This window comes from Myxocyprinus asiaticus, chromosome 30 (assembly GCF_019703515.2).
Source record: "Myxocyprinus asiaticus isolate MX2 ecotype Aquarium Trade chromosome 30, UBuf_Myxa_2, whole genome shotgun sequence".
NCBI lineage: Eukaryota > Metazoa > Chordata > Actinopteri > Cypriniformes > Catostomidae > Myxocyprinus > Myxocyprinus asiaticus.
The window spans coordinates 10,739,150-10,759,422 of record NC_059373.1 but is presented as its reverse complement, the minus strand read 5'-3'; the positions used below and the strand labels follow the sequence as shown (position 1 = coordinate 10,759,422).

General features: G+C 35.7%; 1 protein-coding gene across 1 annotated transcript; it reads left to right on the top strand.

Moving 5' to 3' along the window:
- The first annotated feature begins 493 nt into the window (after positions 1-493).
- Positions 494-17,550, top strand: LOC127421576 (sodium/hydrogen exchanger 3-like). Its single transcript, XM_051664709.1, has 16 exons — positions 494-962; positions 6,829-7,131; positions 8,346-8,506; positions 9,200-9,278; positions 9,806-9,983; positions 10,172-10,392; positions 10,603-10,805; positions 10,914-11,003; positions 11,788-11,858; positions 11,943-12,072; positions 12,715-12,872; positions 13,176-13,293; positions 13,904-14,071; positions 14,836-14,887; positions 15,512-15,586; positions 15,799-17,550. The coding sequence occupies exons 1-16, from the start codon at positions 701-703 to the stop codon at positions 16,077-16,079; spliced, it is 2,550 nt and encodes an 849-aa protein (XP_051520669.1). The 5' UTR covers positions 494-700; the 3' UTR covers positions 16,080-17,550.
- The last annotated feature ends 2,723 nt before the right edge of the window (positions 17,551-20,273 follow it).

Here is a 20,273-nt window from a genome sequence, read left to right as displayed (position 1 = left end):
TCGCGTCACGACCTGATCTTACAATAATAACTCATCCTTGATACTGTGATATCCAATCATGAGAGACCCCAGCTTTTTTATTTTTAACAAAATCTGACTTTTTAAAACACTAAGTAAACTGAAAATAGGAATTAGTTCTCATGCTTAGCCGTAAAATGAATAAGCAAATAAAGAAAATGGCTTTAGCTGTCTTTCCTGAGAACTTTATTCAGGAATATGAAAACAAAGGTAGCTTTCAGGACACTTAAAGTTGACAATACTGATTTGGATCTCTGTCTTTGCCATATGTGTGGGCCTCTGTGATGAACTGAGACTTGGCCTATGGTGCTAGAATCTGCCTCCTTTACTGTAATAAAGGAACTCGTCTTGCAAATCCTTCTGGATGAGTCCCACATGAATAAGTACACACCTGTGAGAGACAACAGGGAGGGGCCAATGACTTACTCAAAAGTGAATCTTTATATTGTGAGAGGAGGGACAATAAGAGAAGGAATGGACACATCTACTATATACTGTACATGTCAGAGTCAATCTCAGACTGACAGATTGAGGGACAGAGAAAGTGGGAAAGAAAGACAACTTTTGACGATAGCCATTTAGAATAGTCAGGCTTCTGGATAGACTGCATAATTACAAAATCAGTCTTTTAACTGCATGTAGGCAGAAAGTGATTAATATCCTTTTAAATAAAACACAATACATGGCATTTCAACGGCAGTTTGCACTTTTTCTGGTATTATTGGTGGTCTTCAGTACACCATTCAGGGCTGCAGTATTAGAGAAGGAAAATGAGAGTCCAGAAAGGTCGACTGAAGTAGCCACTGCGGACACTGGTACCAACGGTACCTCCGGGGCCACGACAGCGATCTCAACATTACCTATCGTCATCTGGAAATGGCATCATGTAGAAACTCCATACCTGGTGGCTCTCTGGATATTGACGTGTTGGCTCTGTAAATTAGGTAAGCTGGTGACTTAAGCATCATCGTTTGTCACCAACAGGGCAAAACACTTTTTTTTAATCAATATTGTGTTATGTTTTCCAGTAAAATCTCTTAAGATCATTGAAACAAGATACATTTTCTTCAGAGGCATCTAACCTCATTGACACTACTTTTTATTTATTTATTTATTTTTTATTAGAATAAATCTAAAATAATTTAGTGAGTTTACCCAATGGGGTAAATATATATATCTTCTCTGAAAGTCTTTATATCTTAAGCAACTTTGCCACTTGATTAATCTTCTTTTAAGGATTTCGATATTTTAAGTTTAGATAACTGTAGAACAATACAAAAATAATGATTAAGATTTATTTTTTCTTGCAGTGAAATTTATTTCATTCTCTTTAGCTGAACAAAAGTAGTAAAGGAGAATATCCATTCATAATTGTTTTTGTCTAAACATCCAATTTAGATTACAAATTAAGATTACAACATCCAATTTTAGATTACAAATTAAGATTACAACATCCAATTTTAGATTATAAATTAATCGTTATGTTTAATAAACATACACCGATCAGCCACAACATTAAAACCACCTGCCTAATATTGGTGCCTGATGGGCTGGTTTGAGTATATCAGTAACTGCTGAACTCCTGGGATTTTCACGCATTAACAGTCTCTAGATTTTAATCCAAATGGTGTCAAAAACAAAAACCATCCAGTGAGTGCAGTTCTGTGGATGGAAATGCCTTGTTGATGAGAGAGGTCAACCGAGAATGGCCAGACTGGTTCGAACAAAGTCTACAGTAACTCAGATAACCTCTCTGTACAACTGTGAAAAGCAGGAACGTTTCTCGCAAGTTTTTACAATGTTTGTGTTCCTCCATCCTTTTCTAAGTAAATTATTTGTACTTAAAAATGCTTCTACAAAGAACAATGGACAATAATTAAAGCTGGCTGGCCAACTTTAGGGCCAGTTCCTTCTAATGAAGATTGTCATCCAGATGAATCACAGATTCGAAAAAAGTTATCTTCAAACCTGACGGTTTTCATTTGATCTGAGGGATCAGTTTCATCTAAAATATTTAAGCCTGCCATCCAGAGGATTCACAGCTGAACTGCATACAAATAAATATGAAATGTCTCTTAACTCATATACTGTATATAGAAATATTTTCTTACAACAGTGATTGCTCATAAACCTGGTAGCAAATGTGTGGTGAAACCAGATCCACAAAACATGAACAGAGTGGCACTAAGAGTGCAGTGTTATCCGTTGAATGGGTGTTAGATCAGGTTCACATGTAGGCGTAGTAGGTATTAAGGGATTTTAACTGCAGAGCTTTAATAGTGTATTTGAGATATAACTGTACAAAGAACTGTACAGTTATGTCTCAGAAAGACTTCAGTAGATTTGTACAGAGACTGAGTGGACAAGAAGTTAGCCAAGGACAAAGAGCACAGTATTGGCAAGGTAAGTTTAGATGTCAACAAGACAGGCTGAAGTGTTTTTAGAGATGGAAAGGGAAACAGAAGAGATTTTTTTACCTTATACATCCCCTCTTTCTACATAACTTTAAATTTATTTTGCAGACATAGCTTTCTTACCATGGTATGAGTTTTTCAAAAGTTATTAATACTTTCAGATGACAATAAAATTGGGCCCCCTCTTGTTTCAATTGTGAGATGCTATGTCCAAATGACAAGAAATAATATTGCAAAAATTCATCAGTTTTCGAAGTTTTCAAAGATCAATACCGATATATACTCTATATAAAACAATACAATATACAATATATTTCCTGAATTTATTATGCTGAATATAATAAATGCTAAAATTAAACACGTATTTTTCACCAATATTTACTAGGGCTATCAATTGATTAAAATTTTTAATCTAATTAATTACGTGCATGAACAACGTGCTTTAGGACACTGTGTAGATTTAAAAGTAGTTTGAAACTTTGCAAAACATGTTACGATATCCTGAAGCTGTCTTAGAATGTAAAAGCGCATCATGTGAAAGTCTCCTTATTTATTTTGTGCTGCCTACTCTCATTGGTTTGACGAGGCGCCTTACCGGTGTACAACCCAAGGAGTTCTTGGTACAGCCCACTCTTTCCAATTTCTAAGGTTCAGACTGAATCTGAGGCTGCGCTGACTGCCCCCTGCTGACTGCACAACACAAAATCATCAAGGCTTATTATGGAATTTGACTAGCCAGGAGGCACGATTAATTGTGTTTATAAAAAAAAAACATTATTTTTTCATATAATTCATGTTTAATTGACAGTTGTAATATTTACTCAAAATTATATATATATATATATATATATTAAATAAAGATATTTAAAGACAGAATTTATCCATTGAGATAAATGTTAATACAGATTATTCAAATGGCAAAATTTGACAAAATAATCTCTATAACTAATTGCAAAAATAAGAAAAAAAGTTGCAATTGCAATTGCAAATTTTGCCAGGACACATTGAACTGCTGCTTGTCTATCTACTTATAAATTTACATCTGCAGTTGCTTGTTTTCAGCTAGCAGGCCATAGCAGGCATCTCATATCAAGGATCCTGGCCCCACTGGCCTGGCCCAGAGTCCGTCATTGCTTAGAAACCTGCAGTTCTGCACTTGATGCTGACAGTTAAAAAATCAACTAAAATCCTATTTGTCTGGTTTATGTCATCATAATGTCTGACACAATAAATGAGGACTAAATCTATGTGCACTGATAGCATTACATTATGTTAAAATCTGAAGGCGGGGTTAAGCAAATGCGACAGTTCATGTTAGCTATGCCAAGTGTACCCCATTTGTTCATGTTCCATGTCACTGCGACCTGTAGTTTAAGTTAAAATCCTATGTGTACAAAATGTGTGCATGAATTCACAGAGGCTCTGTTAATTGCCTGTTGGCAAGTTCCAAATGAGGTACATAACTCTGATTAAGATCCTGGACATGAGCTGTAACACATCATTGGCAGTCGTGGCCGAGCTGGGGCAATCTACTTTTCTGCTTCTTGAGAAATTACAGTGTTGAAACAATACCTTACTTCTAGTTAATAATGTACTACATTAAATAATTAATGACCCGCCTGCATCTTTGACTTTCCTCAAAGGCATAGTGTGCAAAGTCAGGCTTTAGTACATGATATTGAACTTTGGGGAGATATGAGATTTACATGAACTTTCTTGACATCTACAATATGTTGTCTCAACAATTAGTGTAAAAGGCTATAGTACCAGATAAATGTTCCTTTCAGATTAAAATTTACTGCAGTAAAATCACACTAACGCCTCTTAAACAGAACTACTAATTGGAGCAGTGGGCTTATATTTAGCACATGTGTGGCAGTGAATTGAGCCGTGGTTCTCATGTGGACAATTTAGGTTTGAGTCTTGCAGCATTTTACTTATCTGTTCCCCCCTCTTCCACCCATCATTTCCCATCCTCTCTGCTATCTCTATAAATTAAATATACATGTATTTTGAAAAATAAATAAAATAAAATAAAATTTTGGGTTTGCTATGGTGCATACTCTGGGTACAGGTTGGGGTGCCACTGATTGCAAAGCTTGCAGACATTGTGAAAGGACTACATCAATCATTACATAAGTTTTCCATAAAATATGCTTGTTACTATTTCAGTATTCACATTTGTAAAGTAATTTAATCTCACTCATAAAAACATCAAGTCAAGGTCACCCATAGCACAATTAATATGAATGTTCCCCTGAAGCTGTAACCTTCCTGGCTATTTATTTGGATGTAGTTACAGGAACATATACAAGCAAGGGGTCAACAAGGTGCAAAACTACTTGCAAGTTTAAGCCAGCTCTGTTTGTTAAGCATTACAGTCTTTATTGCCCAATCACACAGTCGCCAAGATTCAAACTATGTCCGAAAACGACACAAATTCAACAAAAAAATCTAATAGCGCAGTCTTAAAATTTTGGCTGGCTGAACAATGACACTGAATGCACAGTGATAAAATGAGAATCAAAGTGAAATAATCCTCTTATGTTACACTACAAAGACATCGCAAAGTTTAATAATTCTGGACAATCGAAAGTAGAATATCACTGTGGTAAAAGAATGACAGAATGTCAGGATGTAATGAAGCTTTCAAATGCTGAATGAATTGAACTAGGGAGCAACCCAATTAAAAGGAAAAATCACAAAAGAGATATTAATATCTCAATTGTTCCTCCTAGACAGCACTGAGATGAAATGGAGAGCACATCAAACAAACCCGATCTCGTGAAAATTCATACATCATTTACGAGTTGGCTATTTCGTATGGTCTCGCACGATGTTGTTCGCATAAATCGTACGAATTCATCATGTGCAAATGCCCGGATGTCTAATGCGGAAGTAAGCGTGAGTTCCGCGCATGAGGCGTTAAGGACATCCTTATTAATGTTATGCCCTAACCTCTTATCTAAACTTAACCAATCAGTAGAGTGTGTAAAGATGATAGGAAGCTGTTGTGTGTGACAGAAGCAAGTAATTGTCACGTATTAGATGGAACCGATGTCCAGCGATGTCAATGGCTGTAGTGAAAGTCATAGGACTTCAAATGAGTGCAGTCGCACGATATCATACGAATCAGCCAATTTTAGAAAAGTCGTACGAATCCTGCCAATTTCCCCTTGAGAGTGTGTTGGCACAAACGCAACATTTCTAACAGAATTATCCGTTATTTGAGTGGATTACCTGCATTAAAGAAGCTGCAGATGTTCGTTTTTCTCATCTGTGATATCAAACACCCTGAAAAAGATCAGAGAAGTTCTTGTGTTTGTGCATGTATCCGCTTTTTTAAATTTTCAGATCGGACGATTATTTCCTTTTAAAGCCGCTCATAACCGGCAAAGTTTACACTCGGTTTTAGCGCAGTGGTTGATTGAGAGGTGAGGGGTCCGGGATGCATTCGCGATGGATTAGCACCTTAAATGCGATGTGGTGACATTCGTTTTTGATCACCACACTGATCACAAATAATTTTAGACCCCGTTTAGACCTGTATTTAGCGTTGACCACAAGTAATCAGATCACCGGAAACGCATCTTAGTACCAGGAGTAAACAGGGTCTCTTGCAAAGTTTGTAAGTTTTCTCGCGTGTCTCCTCAAGAGTTCCCTGGAAACATATTTTAGTTAACAGCATTATCACCTATGAATAAATGTAAAAAAAGTCTTTACACTTTTCCTTACACTGTTTGGATCATGTAGCTCAACTGATGAGAGTATGGTGCTTGGCCTGCTGGCAACACAAAAGTCATGGGTTTGAATCTCAGGGAACTTACTGATAAATGTAAACCTTGAATGCACTAGTTGCTTTTGGACAAATGCTTCTGACAAATGTAAACAAAAGGTTAAAGATCATAGGTTAAGTGACAAACTGTTAACACTCCACAGCGGTGATAGAGAAAATTCAAGCAATCAGTTACTGTCAAGCCACTGTGATTGGTTGCACTGAACAAATGAGCCAAGGAAGTAGTCTTAAAGGAAGTTTAGAAAATATTAATACTACATTACCTAACTTACTCCTAAACATTGAGCAGGATGAGTTGACCATCTGCCTCTAACTTCCTGTTCTGCGGAAGAAGATGAGACACAGCTTAATTTTTAGCTCATTTCAAGTAACTGATCTGGGATGAATCACATGAAGGTTCTAAAAGGCTTAGATTGTTTGAATTGCTTATTGTCTATAATCACTAGATGATCTGAAGATAAGAATCAACCAAATTGAAAACTTGATTTTATATTCATGTATGAAACAGAACATTTGTTTGCTTTCTGTAAAAAAAAGAAAAAAAAAGAAAAAGAAAAGGTTTATCATATCTGTTTATCTGTTTCTTCTGTTTCTTTCTAGTATGTGAGCTCAACCACAGCATCACCACTGTGATCCCAGAGAGCGGTCTGCTCATCATCTTGGGATTTATTTTGGGTGGAATCGTCTGGGGAGCGGACAAAGCGCAGACCTTTAAATTGGCACCTGTTAACTTCTTCTACTACTTGTTGCCCCAGATCATATTAGATGCAAGTTATTGCATGCCAAACAAACTATTCTTTAGCAACCTGGGTGCCATTCTTGTCCATGCCATTATCGGAACATGCTGGAATGCAGGCGCAGTGGGCGTCGCACTTTGGGCCTGCTATGAAGGGGGTGCAATGGGTAAATCTTTCTGTGTTCTCGTTCAGGCCACATTAACTTTTGAAAAACACACTGATTTTTTTTTTCGTTTAAGCTTCTCATCCACATTGGAATGGAGTTTTACTCCACTGAAAATGAAAACTTTGGAAAAAGCTCTCTATTACTGCATACTGTGGGTAACGATGATATAAGGGGTTTTCAAATGGATTAGTGTGGATATGACCTCAGTTTTTGATGTGGATGCAATTAGGTGCTGTTAGGTCATGTCCACACTAAAACATTTTCGTTTGAAAATGCATTTGCTGCGTTTTGATACATCTGGGCCTATAATCCACACTACAACAGAGTTTCTTTTACCGAAGACTTTTGATAATGCTCTCCAAAACAACATAGAGTAATTTAGAAAGTTATCATTTTAGGAAACTGAAAACGGAGGTTTCAAACTTTAATTAGTGTGGACGTGGCCTTAAGGTTCTACAGTTTTGCTCAGGACAGTGCCTTTTACAGTATGTACGGGGTAATATACAGTCAAGCCAGTCGTTAGTGCAAAATAAACCCAGACAGGGTGATCAGGACCTGAAGCGCAGGGTCCTTGTATCATCCTGGAGGAGTTCATTTTGCGTTAACGACTGGCTAATAATTGGAATCTTGCTTATCAGGGGACGTTCACACTGAATGCGTTATCCGCACTGTTTTTCAACTTATGTGCTAGACAGACGTGTTTTACCACTGACAGACGTCTCGCAAGTTTTTCAGCACCTTGTGCAGGAGTGCAGTATTTTTTTAAGATGCTAAGTCGAGCTAAAAAGTGCTTTAAACATGCATCGAGACACCTGTGTTCTGTTCCATTTGTTGCACTTAGTCTAGCTCTAGCACAAGAACGTGTTTGTCTAAATGGCCCCTTACAGATTACTTAACAAATAAAAAAGATAAAATGGACATGAAATGTTGATTTAACATTGATTTATTTTCATCATTTGAAAAAAACTGCAAAGTTCTACAAGACATGAAACTAGCAGTGTAGCAAACTGGAAGCCAAGGACAACAGTCAATTAACACTCTATATAGTGGTCATTATAGAAAAATATTTGACCAAAGAATGTAATTTCTGACCAAGCAGGATTAAGTATTCCAGAGATCCGTGTAATATGTGTGGTTATTTTACAAATGCTTTCCATCAAAATATTGCACGATAGTGGAAATTTAATTAAACAAGCAATTTTGTTGACCCTCAGGTAACTTAAACATTGGTCCACTGCAGTTCTTGTTGTTTGGTGCTCTGATGTCAGCTGTGGACCCCGTGGCTGTGATTGCAGTGTTTGAGGAAGTGCATGTGAACGAGGTGCTCTACATCCTAGTGTTTGGAGAGTCATTGCTTAATGATGGAGTCACAGTGGTGAGTCTCAGTTCTTCTCTTCTCTAAATGTCATAACTGAATTCATATAAGAGCAACATTAACTGAATCGCTGGTGTGAGTTTGGGATGGGACTATATGTCTGGCAGACAAGGTGAGTGTTCGGAAAACAGTCATTACTTAGGCAATTCCATTTGGTGACACTGGTGGCACAGAAATTTTACACATACATTTGAACATTATGTGAAAAGACTTTTCCGTTTTGTTCTACACACAGTCATACCTTTTGAAACCACTGTGAGTTCTAAAATTTTAAGTTGCTAAAAAGTTGCAGAATAAGGACTATAAATTACATGAGATGAATTGCATGTTGTTCTTAAACCAAGTAACAGTTTGGCAACTCACGTTTTTAACACACACAACAGTTTCAAAATGTATGTGAGATTTGATTATGTGTAATTTACATTGTAGAACAAAATGGAAAAATAATTTCAAGTAATGATAACCATAGACCCCAGTTCCAAAAACCCATTTAAAATTCCTGTGGGAACCCATGATTTGAAAATGCTAATTATCTTTTGGGTTTAAGGACTATGAACTGAACAGCTTTATTGGCTCACACCTTTGTGGAATCTTGTCACGTGTTCATATAAACATTTATTTGACTCTCTTTGCCAATGTGATATCTTTTATATCCATTAAATATTATGTAACATCTCTGTCTCTCTTTCACAGGTGCTTTATAATGTGTTTGATGCATTTGTGTCTCTGGGAGGCCCAAAGATTAATGCCGTAGAGATCATCAAAGGCATAAGTATGGACACAAACCCTCAAATCTGCCTCCCTGCCACTTTCATTGAAACAGTGGTTCTCAACTGGTTTTGCTTTAGCACCCAAATTTTACTTTGGACGTTAAGTGGTGACCTACCACTGCATAGGCCTAACAAAATTAGGATTTCTGCACGGCTTAATAGAAAAACAACAAAAGTGTCATATAGCAGGCTAACACATGGAAGAGTTTGAATGGATGCACGGCATTTGATATACACAACAAAAGACATGGGAAGCCTTTTTTCCTCTTTTAAAAGTAGATTTATTTTGATATTCTAAATATGCACAAGTACTGTATATGGTTAATGTATTTTATTTTTTGCATTTTGTATTGTTTATTCCCTGCTGTCCACAAACCCTATCAGAACAGACCTGCAAAGCATTTTAGTCCACTTCCCACTAGTTTAGAACCAATGAACTAAAACATATGTGCTGATCGATTCAATATTACACAGGTTTGGCTGTTAATCTGCTTGTTCACAAATTGTTTGCAATCTTCTGTTCTCCTAGTTTCATTCTTTGTGGTGGCATTTGGAGGCTCATTTCTTGGGGTTGTGTTTGCCATTCTGACATCCATGCTGACCAGGATCACCAAGAATGTCCAGATCATTGAAGCTGGCTTCATCTTTGTTATTGGTTACCTGTCTTACCTGACTGCTGAGATGCTCTCGCTCTCTGCAATACTTTCGTAAGATCTTCTTAATGAACCAAATACTTTTCTATTGTGATGTTCACATTTATGTGATTTACATATACACTATAAAGTGGTACAGAGGCCTAGACGGAATCTTCAGACATGTTTTTGCATTTTCTGCAGAACTGATTTAAAGACCCCATGAAATCTCTTTTTAAGCACAGTTATCTTGTTTGTGACAGGATCACTTTCTGCGGTGTCTGCTGTCAAAAGTATATCAACGCCAACATGGATGAAAAATCGGTAACAACGTTACGTTATGTCCTGAAGGTGATGGCTAATGGCTCTGAGACCATGATCTTTGTTTTCCTGGGAGTTTCGGCCATCGATAAAAACATCTGGGTTTGGAACACTGGCTTCATCCTCCTTACCATCCTCTTCATCATTGTATTCAGGTTCATGGGTAAGTTTCAAATAACATCATGAATAGCTTTTATTTAGTGTGATTTTCAGAATGTTTAATATGAAGTGTGTAATTTCTGTGCCTCTTGAGGCACCAAACAGAACTTTTTTTACACCTTGTAAATCCCTGCCTATAAAATTATAACTATTTTTAGGAAGAATTGTGTGATCTTTTCTATAATATGATTGATTTGCGTCTTATTATCTGCAGGTGTTTTCTTCCTCAACTGGATCTTAAACCAGTCTAGACTGATTCCCATTGACATCACGGACCAGATTGTAATGAGCTATGGTGGCCTGCGTGGAGCAGTGGCATATGGATTGGCAGCTATTTTAGATGAGAATAAGATCCCAGAGAAGAATCTAATGCTTGGTACCACGCTCATCGTGGTGTATTTCACTGTCATTCTCCAGGTGACAGCCTTCACTAACCCACTCATAACCAGTGCACTCAAAAACAGTTTTTATTTGCATGTTTATCCTAATCAACTTGTGGTCACCGTGTGTATTCTTTCTTTGTAGGGAATCACCATGAAACCACTGGTTCAATGGCTGAAAGTTAAAAGGGCAACTCCATCAGATCTGACACTCAATGGAAAAATGAACAACAGGGTAACTATCCATTATGACGTTTTAGTATTATTAGCATATCAATTACAATTGTGAGTAATTTCTACACCACTAGTGTCACCAAACGGAATTGCTAAAATAATGACTGTTTTCAAACAAGTTTCTCAAATACTCTCACTTTCTTACACTGACCGACAAACAGATACTCCCGCCCCAAACTCATGCCATTGGTTGTGCCATTGTTGCTATGGCGGGCTGGCCGGGATGCTCAAACAAACAGAGCCACAGTGTTTACACTTTTTGGAGAAATCAACCTATGAATGGCTGATTTATAGGTGTATCCACATACTGAGCTGGGATAGAAGAAAGTATTTTAACATAAAATAAAAAAAAAACACAATTCACCTATCCTTTTTACAAAACCTAAAAACAACATGTCAAAAACCTACCTTATATGCATTTTTAAAGATTCCTGCCAATTAATATGATTATGCCAATTTATAATGATTAGATTATTGTTTTTAAAAAATAAAGAAAAGTAATGTACCTCTGATGTCACAGCAGTGTGTTCCCTAAGGTGATCATTCTAGTGCATGTCCTTGCATCTTATCAAGTGCAAAAAATGGGGTGGGAAAAATTACAAAATGATTTTGTGTAGGTTACGCAATGCAGTACAGTGTTGTCATCCATAACACAGTGTTTACAGTTTCTACACTGTGAATATGAGTGCATGTGCAATTTCAGTGGGTAACATCTAAATTGTGGTGAACTTCAACATCAGAAAAAATCTGGTTCAATGAGTTTGGTATTTTTTGTGTCTTTGTAGGCATTTGAGCACATAATGACAGCAATGGAAGACATCTGTGGCTGTATGGGAGATAACTGGTGGACCAGACAGTGAGTAGACCACTACTTCAGAGAAAATGTATATATATATATATGTATTTCAAGAACTTTGACTTAAATCCTTTTTGTTGGAAGTTGGAATCATTTTGAGGACAAGTATATCTGCTGGTGGCTAATGAAGAGTGATGCTAGAAAGCATAAAGACCAAATTTTTGGTGCCTTCCACAAACTGAATCTGGAGGATGCCACAAAATATGTCACTGAGGTGAGAGCATGGGGTGAGACAACAATCACTGATTCTGTTTGCATTTCATAATGTTTTGTTTGATTTCTGAATAACTTTCCATGCTGATGTAAAGACATCCCTCATATTATTGGAGTAGTGAATCACTAAAAGGGATTTGGAAAAAAAAAGTGTACAAGGTTCCTATATGGTTATGGAAAACCTGGAAATGTCAAGCAATTTTAATTTTTTTATTTCCAGGCCTGCGAATGTCAAATGAATAAAATCTTAACTGAAAAGTAACTGAAGTAACTGAAACATAACTGAAAAGTAATATACATTTCCATAGTCAATATACATTTTTCAAGTTATGCTCTGCTTTAAAATATTTTTTGAAATTGCTCTTCATAGAGTCTCTATAAAAGTATTTTTTAAAATATGTTACCAGTAATCATAAACAACTGTAAAAGCCGTGGAAAATATTTGGTCAAATATTACATTTTAGTAAACTTCAATAGACTTTGAAGTCTCACCCTTCAATAGAATGGTGATTGTGTTCCAGTGGTAAGTTAAAAAAGATGATTATTTTTATTGTTCATTTGCATATTTTGCTTGTTTTTACTCAAGTATCATCAACAGTGAATGTTCTGAAGAACTCAAGTCAATATTGTTTTTCACATTTAGGGTGAACGCAAAGGTTCTTTGGCATTCATTCGTAATGATGACAGAGCCAATGTCGACTTCAAGAAGAAGCTTGCTTTAGAGTATGGAGACATCATCCCCGATATCATGGCTGACATGTCAGATTACGACTTTGGCATTGAAAACGTTCCAGTGAACATGTAAGTAGCCCACCAAATATATTTGACTTTCCCATCTCACAGATATTCTAACCCACTTGCCTAAATTATTTTAGTATTGGATGTGGCTCCTAGGTCTTAGTGAGCATTGCAATGTTTGACACAAGCTAACAATAAGAAATGTTACACACTGACAAAGATATAGTTTCACCATCAAGATGTGATCATTCCTTTTTATAAAGAGGTTGAAAATAACCAGTTTACCGTAGTAAACTGCAAAGTAGTTTAGTGATGAATAAACATACCTAGATAAAGATTAAAATCAATGGTCTTCTGGCAAAACAGAAAGAACCCGGTTCCATCGGTTTCCCTCGACATCCATGAGCAAGACAAGAAGAGCATGAATGATGACCTCAGCGCTCATCATGTACTAGAGCAGCACCTATACAGGAGCAGAAGATATGTAAGAATTGTTCTTCTCCTGCACATCCACACACCATAGTTTTCATTCTCACGCAGAACATCTCTTTATCTACAGTGGGTCCACATTGAAATTCTGGATTTAAAATCTAATTTAAACCTGGAAATAAATTAAGTTTTAGGATTTTGAAGAATTTTTTATTTATTTATACACTACAGCAAGCCTAATTTATGATACCGATTATGTAAACTCCTTTGTATGAAAAGTCATATGTCCTTGCTTTCACTGAAACACACAAGATGCTCTTTGGAACATTCTCAAATCATGCTGAATAACATGGATCATCAGATTTTGCACACTTATGGAGTCCACACCATCTTGAGAGCATGCTTTCATTAAAGCAAGGACTGAATTTAAAATGTAAAGATTTAATTTTTCTATTCAGTCTTTCACTTGAATTATGCTGATAATATAATTTGTAATGGGACAAAACTGTAAAAATTTGAAAAGTGGAAGAATTTTGAATCCTACTGTATATTTGAAATGTTTTTCATGTCTTACTACATCAAAAGGAAAAACACATGCACAAGAAAACACATGTACAAGAATATAAATTCCATCCAATGAATCCATTTCTCCTTTTTCTGAGCAGAACCGTCCCACTTACAGCCGTAGTCACTATAACACCACCGAGAATCCAGATGAAGTGCAGGAGATCTTCCAAAGGACTATGAGAAACCGCCTTGAGTCTTTCAAATCTGCTAAGAGGGGTGTCAACCCAGCCAAGAAAATCTCCAAATATTCCAAGAAGGAACAGAAGGTATAAGACCTTCATGTCCATCAGTTTAACTTCAGTTAAAGGGGTCATAGCATGAGAAATCAAATATTCATTGACCTTTTGAAATATAAGAATTCAGAGTACTAAGAAAACTTTTTGCAACTTTAAGAACTCAGAACTTCACACAAGCTGTCACATCCAAAAATACCATTTATTGAAATTTAGCTGCAACAGTGGCTCATTCTGAAATCTGAAAGATGAATACATTAACACATGGCCACCCCATACACAACAACGTCTGTTCGTTGTTCAGCAACTTGGTCCGCCCAGTAACGGTGAAAAGAATATAGGATAGATACAATTATTCCTTAACACCAGAAAAGCTATGAAGTAAAGAAAAAATGTGGGAATTTTTCTTTTTTCCCTGACTAGGTGTAGCAACTGCCACTCTGCATATCCTTCCGAAGGACCAGTGTTAGGAAAGAGCAGCTAAAGTTTATTATTAACAATGTCTCTGATCATTTCAGTGTGATCTTAACAGTTTGAGTGGCACATTTTAGTGTGGACAGTTTTGTGAATCTGTCACAATGTGAGGCAGGCTTTTAAAGGATAATCTATAACTATATATTTGAATATATTTGTGTTCCTTAGCACAAATGTTATTTGGCTGACATTAAAATGGCCCACAGGAATAAATAATTATATGATCCATTTTAGATATGAGTTTTGAAAATGGGTCTTTTTTTCTAATTTTATACAGAAAAAATATGACAACAAAATGTATGTTGTGTGTTTGTCATTTCCAGCCAAATGGAAAGCCAGCGGATCCAAACAGAACCCATCCATATGGAGATGAAGGTAAAATATTTTCCTAGCATCCCTTAGCATTAAAGGAATATTCCAGGTTCAATACAAGTTAAGCTCAGTCAACAGCATTTGTGGCATAATGTTAATTGCCACAAAAATAAACTTCGACCTGTCCCTCCATTTTTAAAAGCAAAAATCTGTGTTACGGTGAGGCACATACAATGGAAGTGAATAGGGCCAATCTGCAAGTGTTAAAATACTTACTGTTTCAAAATTATAGCCACATGACATAACAATATGCTTGTTAACATGATTTTAGTGACTTACAAACCTTGTCATTTCCATGACAAACTTTCTTGGAGGGTTTAAAACCTTTCTGCCTTTAAACGCTGCAAAAATTGGCTCCATTCACTTCCATTGCGAGTGCCTCTCAGTAACCTTGATTTTTGCTTTTTTTTTTTTTTTTAAAGAAAAGGAGGGACAAAATTGAACATCTAAATTCTTAAATAATGTTTTTTTTTTTTTTTTTTTTTTTTTTTTGTGGTAATCAAAATTATGGTACCTCAAATCCTGTCGATTTAGCTTAACGTGTCTTGAACCCAGAATATTACTTTAAGCATGGTAGCTTGATTATACTGGAAGTATTTTTAATATTATTTTCTTTCGTCTCACCAGATTTTGAGTTTTCTGGAGACTCTAGTAGCGAGACTGCTGGCAATTTCCCCATAAGAAGCACAAACACACCTGGAGGTAAGAATGATCTTTTATAGCAACATACTGTATTTACGTGACATGTTAATGTCACATCATTCCTACTGGTGTTATTATAACATAGATTTACATTTGTACAGGGCATTTACATAGAGTTGGTTAACCTCTAAGCGAACAGACAAAATATATATTATATGAAGGTTGTTCTCATGATCTCTCATTTCAACATAATTACCCTGCATTATCTGCAGCTGGTGTAGAGAATCCAGCATTCATACCCGACATAGACACCTCTCCTCCCATGCGTAACCCACCATGGCAAATAGGGACAGGGACCAACATGATTGTGGCACCCTCCCAGAGGGCACAGGGACGACTGCCCTGGACACCTACCAACCTTAGACGTCTAGCACCATTGAGAATGAGTAACCGCTCTACAGATTCCTTTATGATGGCCGATGCTTCTGTTGATCAGGAGGCACCTGAAGAAAAGCCTGGAGAAAACCATACAAGGAATAATACCAGATTGTAATCCAATATTTTCCCATCCTCCAATATTAACTTGGCAAGCATCTGATTAGGTTAATCAAGTAACACTGAGACTGTATGTTTCATTTTATGCCGTTTTATTATGTCATGAGCCCATAGATTATGGAACGATTTTCCGTATGAAAACGTAGTTTCTGGCACTATGGTACAATGATGGTATCAAATAGTACTACCATGGTACTTTAATATATACCATGGTTCAGAAATGTATTAAATATTGTATTTACATTGTACTTCCTATGTACTACCACGGTACATGTCCAAAAAACCATGGCAGTACTATAGTACTTTTTTTTGTAAGAACCGGATTTGAATCATAGTGTTCATGACAACTTCTTGACAAAACAAAGATTTTCATGGGTAAATTATTTTTTAATCATCATCAAGATTTTAGGTTAAAATGTATTTTAATGTATAAGTTAAACTGTGAATTTTCACCATTTTCATTAAACTTTTTGGCTTCACTAATTCATGTTAAAAAGTCCTGCGATGTGACATATGAAATTACAAAGTACAAAAATTCCATGAGGTCTCCGATTTAATAAAAGGTCATAAAAACACGCATGCATGCATGCATAATAATAAATTTAAAAAAATGAAAAATATAATATATAACAAAAATGCTGTTTAAAATAGTTTTAGATGTAACAGGCTACAGCATGTCACATCGCTGGACCAATTTCCTAAAACTATTTCATGTCTATATAAACTATAAACTAATATATGTAAACACAGCAATACCAACAAGAGGTGACGAAGTTATAATTCTGTGATTTTGTTCTCTGAAATGTTTTGCCTAAAAAATTTAAAGGAAAGAGAATAAAATACAAATGTAAGATGTGACAATTAAAGTACTTATGTTAGTTAGTGGGTATGGAATGTTACTGGACAGACAGCAATTTTCTCTTTGAAAGTCCACCTACTGGTGGATGCTGTAATGGCACTTTACCATAATGACGATAAAAATTAACCATTCTTACATGCAGCTCAAAAGACAAAGCAGTGCATTCAGGGAAGCATTATCAAATCAGAACTGAGAAAAGATTGTCTATTCGTTTTTAGTCTATTAATTTTTGACCTTGGACAAGTTGGTCAATAACACAATTTTAAGTCAGCATGTTGGATATGGTTATTTATTATTACATGGTCTATCTATGTGGGCGCTTATTTATGGTATGTCTAGATGTATTCTGAATTTCTGTATTTCTTTCATCTCTTCATGTGTTTTTTGAGTTTTTCTCAAAGCTATAAATGTATTATTTGCACAATGAAGGACATTAAAATGTAATGTAAAAGTATACATTTCATACTTTATCAGAACTTGAAATCTTAATCTTTGTAAAAAAATCACTTAATAGTCTCATTAAATCTTGTTTTTGAACTCAAATCTTGTTTGAAGAGTTTGAGTTATAAACGTTTAAATGTTCTTTGTGTGGCAAATAAAAACTGTGCAATAAGGATTTACTGTATTTAGCGTAATTTCCTTGTCAGACAATTAATGAAATGGGACATTCAGAAATATGACAAAAATCAGTCCCTTATATACATATATACAGTGTGTGTTGTATATATACATATATACAGTGTGTGTTGTATATATACATATATACCATGTGTGTTGTATATAATCATATATACAGCGTGTGTCGTATATATACATATATACCATGTGTGTTGTATATATACATATATACATATATACCATGTGTGTTGTATATATACATATATACAGTGTGTGTTGTATATATACATATATACAGTGTGTGTCGTATATATACATATATACAGTGTGTGTTGTATATATACATATATACAGTGTGTGTTGTATATATACATATATACCATGTGTGTTGTATATAATCATATATACAGTGTGTGTCGTATATATACATATATACCATGTGTGTTGTATATATACATATATACAGTGTGTGTTGTATATATACATATATACAGTGTGTGTTGTATATATACATATATACAGTGTGTGTTGTATATATACATATATACCATGTGTTGTATATAATCATATATACAGTGTGTGTCGTATATATACATATATACCATGTGTGTTGTATATATACATATATACAGTGTGTGTTGTATATATACATATATACAGTGTGTGTTGTATATATACATATATACAGTGTGTTGTATATATACATATATACAGTGTGTGTTGTATATATACATATATACCAGTGTGTGTTGTATATAATACATATATACAGTGTGTGTCGTATATATACATATATACAGTGTGTGTTGTATATATACATATATACCGTGTGTGTTGTATATATACATATATACCATGTGTATGTGTATATATACTGTATATACAGTTGAAGTCAGAAGTTTACATACACTTAGGCTGAAGTCATTAAAACTCATTTTTTAACCACTCCACAGATTTCATGTTAGCAAACTATAGTTTTGGCAAGTCGTTTAGGACATGTACTTTGTGAATGACACAAGTAATTTTTCCAACAATTGTTTACAGACAGATTGTTTCACTTTTAATTGACTATATCACAGTTTCAGTGGGTCAGAAGTTTGCATTCACTAAGTTAACTGTGCCTTTAAGCAGCTTGGAAAATTCCAGAAAATTATGTCAAGCCTTTAGACAATTAGTCAATTAGCTTTTGATAGGCTAATTGGTGTCAGTTGGAGGTGTACCTGCGAATGTATTTTAAGGCCTACTTTCAAACTCAGTGCCTCTTTGTTTGACATCACGGGAAATTCAAAAGAAATCAGCCAAGACCTCACAAAAAAAAAAATTGTGGACCTCCACAAGTCTGGTTTATCCTTGGGAGCAATTTCTAAATGCCTGAAGGTATCACGTCCATCTGTACAAACAATAGTAAGCAAGTATAAACACCATGGGGCCACGCAGGCATCATACCACTCAGGAAGGAGACGCATTCTGTCTCCTAGAGATGAACGTAGTTTGGTGCGAAAAGTGCAAATCATTCCCAGAACAACAGCAAAGGACTTTGTGAAGATGCTGGAGGAAACAGGTAGACAAGTATCTATATCCACAGTAAAACGAGTCCTATATCGACATAATCTGAAAGGCTGCTCAGCAAGGAAGAAGCCACTGCTCCAAAACCGCCATAAAAAACAAGACTACTGTTTGAAAGTCCACATGACAACAAAGATCTTACTTTTTGGAGAAATTTCCTCTGGTCTGATGAAACATAATGTAACTTTTTGGCCATAATGACCATCGCTATGTTTGGAGGAAAAAGGGTGAGGTTTGCAAGCCGAAGAACACCATCCCAACCGTGAAGCATGGGGGTGGCAGCATCATGTTGTGGGGGTGCTTTGCTGCAGGAGAGACTGGTGCACTTCACAAAATAGATGACATCATGAGGAAAAAAAATTATGTGGATATATTGAAGCAACATCTCAAGACATCAGCCAGGAAGTTAAAGCTCGGTCACAAATGGGACTTCCAAATGAACAATGACCCCAAGCATACCTCCAAAGCTGTGGCTAAATGGCTTAAGGACAACAAAGTCAAGGTATTGGAGTGGCCATCACAAAGCCCTGATCTCAATCCGATAGAAAATTTGTGGGCAGAACTGAAACAGCGTGTGCGAGCAAGGAGGCCTACAAACCTGACTCAGTTACACCAGTTCTGTCTGGAGCAATGGGCCAAAATTCCAGCAACTTATTGTGTGAAGCTTGTGGAAGGCTACCCAAAATTTTCACCCAAGTTAAACAATTTAAAGGCAATGATACCAAATACTAACAAAGTGTATGTAAACTTCTGACCCACTGGGAATGTGATGAAAGAAATAAAAGTTGAAATAAATAATCCTCTCTACTATTATTCTGACATTTCACATTCTTAAAATAAAGTAATAAAATAAACCTGACTGACCTAAGACAGGCAATGTTTTCTACGATTAAATGTCAGGACTTGTGAAAAACTGAGTTTAAATGTATTTGGTTAAGGTGTATGTTAACTTCTGATGTCAACTCTGTATATATATATATATATATATATATATATATATATATATATATATATATATATATATATATATACACTCATACACACACAAAAACATATGTAGCCTGTGTGTTGTAAATAAACAACACAGGATGCAAAACAATTTTGCAATCCATATGCATCCCAGAGAACTCTCAAACAATGAACAAAACC